Consider the following 6343-nt stretch of genomic DNA (forward strand, 5'->3'; position numbering starts at 1 on the left):
TTTACCCCGTACCTCCCTCCCCATATACACACTGTGTTTACCCTGTACCCCCCCACCAGTGGTCCCCAGAAGCAGCGGAACCATGTGTCACTCAAAGCGGAAGAAACTTCACCCAGAGTGATGTCATGATGCCAGAACCCACCCACACTTCCATGGCAGGTCTGAGCATGCGATGGGAGAGTGGGCTGGTTGTGTCCATAGACACAACCCGCCCACTTCTCTGAGCCTGCGGTCCGTACGGGGGACAGAGCCGAGGACCACATATGCAGAACGCATCACAGGCTTAAGGCAGTGGGTGTGTTCTGGCATCATGACGTCACTCTGGGGGAAGTTACTTTCCATTGAGTGACACACGTCTCCATATTTTGTCTTCAGGTCTTGAAGTGTATTGTCGGTTGTGGAATGGGGAAGAGTTTTGTGTAGAGTGTAATGTATTATCTTTTGGTCTGGAAGTGTAGTGCTGGTTGTGGAATGGTGAAGAGTTTTCTGTAGAACACCATGTGTTATCTTCAGGTCTGGAAGTGTTTTATTGGCTGTGAAATGGTGAAGAGCTTTGTAAAGGATGCTATTTGTTATCTTCAGGTCTGGAAGTGTAGTGTTGGGTAGAGCTCCATGTGTAATGTTTTGGTCTGGAAATGTAGTGTTGGTTGTGGAATGGTAAAGAGCTTTGGGTAGAGCACCATTTGTTATCTTCTGGTCTAGAAGTGTAGTGTTGGTTGTGGAATGGTGAAGAGCTTTGGGTAGAGCACCATTTGTTATCTTCTGGTCTAGAAGTGTAGTGTTGGTTGTGGAATGGTGAAAATCTTTGGGTGGAACTCCATGTTTGGTCTTTAGATCTGGAAGTATTTTGTTGGTGTTGAACTGTTGAAGACCTTTGTGTAGAGTGCTATGTATTATCCTCAGGTTTTTTAAGTGTAGTGTTGGTTGTGGAATGGTGAAGATCTTTGAGTAGAGCTCCATGTTTTGTCCTCAAGTCTGGAATTGTTCTTTTGGTTGCCGAATGGTGAAGAGCTTTGGGTAGAGCGCTATGTGTTGTCTTCAGGTCTGGAAGTGTAGTGTTGGTTGTGAAATGGTAACACGCTTTGGGTAGAGCGCTATGTGTTGTCTTTAGCTCTGAAACTGTCAGGTTGGGTGTGGAATGGTGAAGAGCTTTGGGTAGAGCACCATGTGTTATCTTCAGGTCTGGAAGTGTAGTGTTGGCTGTGGAATGGAGAAGAGCTTTGGGTAGAGCACGATTTGTTATCTTCTGGTCTAGAAGTGTAGTGTTGGTTGTGGAATGGTGAAAATCTTTGGGTGGAACTCCATGTTTGGTCTTCAGATCTGGAAGTATTTTGTTGGTGTTGAAGACCTTTGTGTAGAGTGCTATGTATTATCCTCGGGTTTTGTGTAGTGTTAGTTGTGGAATGGTGAAGATCTTTGAGTAGAGCTCCATGTTTTGTTCTTTTGGTTGCGGAATGGTGAAGAGCTTTGGGTAGAGCGCTATGTATTGTCTTCAGCTCTGAAACTGTCGTGTTGAGTGTGGAATGGTGAAATGCTTTAAGTAGAGCACCATGTGTTATCTTCAGGTCTGGAAGTGTAGTGTTGGTTGTGGAATGGTGAAGACCTTTGGGTAGAACTCCCATGTTTGGTCTTCAGATCTGGAATTATATTGTTGGTTGTGGAATGGTAAAGAGCTTTGGGTAGAGCGCTAAGTGTTGTCTTCAGGTCTGAGAGTGCCTTAGGATGGTTGTGAGAAGATCAATCTATTTTAAATGGTGAGATTTTTACCTCCAAAATAACAGCCTCTCTCCTGTTTTCAGATAGTCTAACCTTTAACTGAAGAAACAGAAAAGGCAATCTGTACACTTTTCTGGCTCTTAATCCTTCCACGACACTCAGAATGGAGAAGAGTAAGATGACTGAGAGGATATTGGACCTCACCCTGGAGATCATCTGCCTGCTAACTGGAGAGGTGAGGAGGAACCTGGTTTAGCCACAAGACACCACCTTGTTTAATAAATCACATGTTTTTTTCCACAGAAAGTTATAGATCCTGGAAGCCTAAGGTGACTTTGTTGGTACTCTTTCGTTACAGAGTTTTCTTCCTTTGAAGGCTGGTGATCGGGTGACCATTACAATGCCACCACCAAATACTCTAATATGTAAGGGAAACAGTGACCAGAAGATTCTAGAAGTCACCAATAAGATCATTGAGCTTCTGACGGGAGAGGTGAGCGGTGCCGGGAATTCTGGGACATTATTATGGGATGTGTCTGGATGGTGACTGTATCATTGTGTGTGTCAGGTTCCTATAAGGTGTCAAGATGTCTCCGTCTATTTCTCCATGGAGGAGTGGGAGTATTTAGAAGGACACAAGGACCTCTACAAGAAAGTCCTAATGGAGGACAAAGAGACCTCCACAACACTGGGTAAGAGGAGTCTTTATTGTAAAGGAGAGAGCAGTACGGAGGATAGATCCCCCATCATCTGATAAACACATAGAGACAATGTATTCAGTCAGTGTGTGTGTTTCCTACAGATGGATACCCTAAGAAAAGCTCACTGGGTCAATGTCTCACTCCTTTTTATCCTGGGCATTCCCCACTGAAAGATCACAATACCTCACTGAAATTTCAGGTAGGTGCAAATGATTGTTTTAAATGTTAAAGTTTCCCCTTCATTTCTATACTGCTGAGATGATTTCTGCATCTAATGTGGCAAAATTTTATTGTAAAACAAATTATTTTAGGGTGAACAACTGATTCATACAAAATTTAAAGAGGAGGGGCTGATTGAAAAGTTGGAGCCTGAAGAACCAAGTAATAGAGAATCTCAGGATGAAGAACCCGTTGATACAAAAGTTGAGGGTGAAGAGGAAGAAGAGGAGAGTTATATGATGGGTGATCAGCCATCTATAGAGGAGGAAGTGGTGATGGTGACAATTAAAGAGGAGGACTTTTCTCCAGATTATCAATGTAAGTAATAAACACGCCTTTGTTTTTCTGCTCTTGCTTTAGTAGCATCTTCTCTAAGTCTTCGAAACTTTACCAGTAATTGTTATTTTTATTGTTAGTATATGGACAAGCAAATACTTCAGAAGGGCATCCTGATGTATCTCCTAATGGCAAGCTGGAAGATCATACAGAAAAAAATTCCAGAACGTCCCATTCAAAGCGTTACGATGCATACAGAAGTCCCTCAAATCGGCAAGGTCCTTCCACAGGTCGAAGGGATGTAAATTTGGGTGTAGGACAATACAACATGTTTCCCTTCAACCCTTCTCTTGACAGACCTGACACTGTGACCCAGTCGGCTGGAGATCGAGGGAATGAGATATTTTCATGTTCTGAATGTGGCAAATGTTTTACCTCTAAGTCCAGTCTCCGCGGCCATCAGAAGCTTCACTCGGGAGAGCGTCCATTTTCATGCACTGTATGCGGAAAAACCTTTATACGCAGGACCCATCTTAACATCCACCAGACAACTCATGTCGGTGAGCGGCCTTTCAAATGTACAGAATGTGGCAAAGGTTTCTCACAAAACTCTGATCTTCGCAAACACCTTTTTAGCCACTCTGGTGAGTTTCCATTTTCCTGTTCTGATTGCAACAAAGGATTTCCTCGGAAGTCAGAACTCATCAGACACCGGAGGTCACACACTGGTGAACGTCCATATGGTTGCACAGAGTGTGGGAAGTGTTTCATGGATAAATCACAGCTCACTGCACATAAGAGATATCACTCAGGAGAGAGGCCATACATCTGCACGGAATGTGGGAAGAGTTTTGCCGGTAAATCCGAATTGAACAGACACTGGAGTGTCCACAGTGGACTAAAGCCGTTTTGGTGCTTTGAGTGTGGCAAAGGTTTTACACTAAAGAGCAGCCTTGTCACTCACCAGAGAAGGCACGCTGGAGACATGCAGTATTCATGTTCTGAGTGTGGTAAAAGTTTTGTAGCCAGGTCGGCGTTAGCCAGACATGAGGTGATCCACACCGGAATAAAGCCGTATCCTTGCTCCCAGTGTGAGAAAGGCTTCCTCGATAAGTCTCAGCTTATCAAACATGAACTAGTGCATGCAAACGCAAAGTCCTAGCCATAAAGTTCTTGCAGACAATCCCAATGCACCACATATGAACAATATGGCATTAGAGGAAGCAGTTGTCATGCAGGGAGCATGAAGAAATCTTTTGGACATAACGCTTGCCAGGCACCAGAGAATTTTAGATCTTGCTGCACACCTTTGAATTCCACAATGCTGTGTTCCTTCTAACTGGGAAGATTCACATGTGTGCAAAGCTTAAACACACAATTCTTCAAAAAAACATTGAGTTTTGGGAGAGCGGAAAATTTTCCTCATAAATGGAAGAAGTATCTGTGGTTGTTGGCTGTAGCGTTAAGAAATGGTGAGTGAGTGCCCTAAAATGTGACCTTCTCGTTCATCTCAGGACTCCCATGGAAACAAAGCCATCTGTACATCTAGGCAGGCTTTCTTGGATATCTCTTCATCTGGATTACGCTGTGTGTGAAAACGTACTCAGGACTGACAATGGCCCTGTCTGTCAACATGATCCAACTTGGTGCAATGAGTACATGTGTTATGACGTTGAATGTGGGTGTCAGTACTCTGTGACCCCTTTTCAGGTCACTCGATAGATAACTTTGGGGAGCATCCAAGGTATCTGCTGTAAAGCTTGAAGACTTGGCATTCTCTGGATAAATCATGTCCGCACTGCTAGGAACTGATGAACGCTGGCCCAATCATGCTATGGTAGGCGTGTCAATCGGTGTTTGTGTGTTTCAGGGCATAAAAAACATAATGAGGTTCCATATCTTGATGGACATTACTGCACTTTGTCCATTCCCAGAGTACTTTTTTTTTTTTTTTTTTATTCTGGGATTCCAATCATTTTTTTTTTTTTGCTTTTGATAGAATGGACAAGGCTCGGAACCTTTTTGTCATGGCTTTATTGTCCGTGTCCCCAAAAGAGATTTTACCTATTCCGGGGCCTTTAATTTCTCTAGTAATTAAAAAAACAAAATGAGAACTTTTATTTGGCATAGCGCTTTAAAGATTGAACGTACTAGATGAAGGCACAAATCAATTTTTGTTTTTTAAAGAGTAGAAATTGATGAATTCATGGCTTGGCCTGCTTATATATATGTTATATATCTGTGTGTGTAATATTCCAAATAAAGATGGGTCAATTTCTATATAATATGTTGTTCTTGGGTGATTGTGTGTGTCACTTTTATTGTCTGGAAGATTTTGAAATAAAAAGAGATCTCATGGAACATGAAATAATGAATGAAGCATTTCTCTGGGGAGAGTTTTAGGCAAAATATTCAGAATAAAAAATCCCTATTTTCCGTACCTCAGTTTTCCTTACATCAGTTGGTCCAGTTGTGATCTGACCGTCAGCCCCACATATCTCTTTTAAGGTGTTTCAAGTTTCATTCCGTGGACCAGTCCTACTCTCCATCTACCTCACCGCTATTTCTGGTACCATCTTTCATATTCTGTTGGTCTTGCCCAACCCCTAGAACTCAACTTGGACCTTTCTATCGTCCTCCTGACCTTTCCTGATCTCTGGTTGGTCACTCTGATCCTTGTATGGCAATCAGGTATGTGTCACCTATTTGTCCTCTCCTAAGTTTCCCAAATTAGGATATAATTGTTTCCCACAGATGCCTTCAGTCTTTCAGATTGTCCTATGTTGAGTAGTGCCACTTCTGTTATAGCTATTCCTCCATACACTTGTCCCTCACACATACAGAACAGTAAGGATAGAAAGTATTTCATGTGTTATCAGGAAGTGTATTAGGACTACAAACCAAGTACCCTATGGGCAAAGAAGCCAGGTAATTGTATGGCAACCTGAATTTTCTCAATACAAGTTTGTTGGACCTTGCCTTTCATCTATAGTTGGGAACTTGCAGTCTAAACAATCAATAATAAAACTGGCTTACAATGCTGGAAAGAACCTTTACAGTGTTCTCCCCAGAAATTTTCTTCAGCCGGGTTGGGGAAAACTGTAGCTGGGTGGTAAAAAAGTGGGGGGTGCTAGACAAATTTGGAGCTCCTAGTTATTTATGCCATAGGTATCCAGTAACCCCTGCTATTGTGTCAGTGTTCTACCTGCCCCTTTACTTTGTTCTAACTTTCTAATGCCTGGCTTGTTGGAATGTACAATTTTTACATTTTTAGGATTATGCCCCAATAGTCCAGTGCTGTGTATTTTATTCCAACTCCCGAGTGTTCCATGTTTTAATAGTGTAATCCCTTGTAGTAGTGTAATATTGTGATCAGTGTGGCTTAATAAAAAATGCCCCTCCTGAGTGACCAAAACTGATAACTGCTGGGC

General features: G+C 42.5%; 1 protein-coding gene across 1 annotated transcript in view; it reads left to right on the forward strand.

The window, feature by feature from the left end:
- LOC140338889 (uncharacterized) overlaps window positions 1-6343 on the forward strand; it is a 27057-nt gene that overhangs the window by 5859 nt on the left and 14855 nt on the right. Inside the window, 7 exon segments of the mRNA XM_072423208.1 lie at window positions 1879-1951; window positions 2075-2209; window positions 2285-2408; window positions 2519-2616; window positions 2729-2954; window positions 3053-4073; window positions 5449-5603. Coding sequence (XP_072279309.1) covers window positions 1879-1951; window positions 2075-2209; window positions 2285-2408; window positions 2519-2616; window positions 2729-2954; window positions 3053-4073; window positions 5449-5603 — 1832 coding nt within the window.

This window comes from Pyxicephalus adspersus, chromosome 10 (genome assembly GCF_032062135.1).
Source record: "Pyxicephalus adspersus chromosome 10, UCB_Pads_2.0, whole genome shotgun sequence".
In the NCBI taxonomy this organism is placed as follows: domain Eukaryota; kingdom Metazoa; phylum Chordata; class Amphibia; order Anura; family Pyxicephalidae; genus Pyxicephalus; species Pyxicephalus adspersus.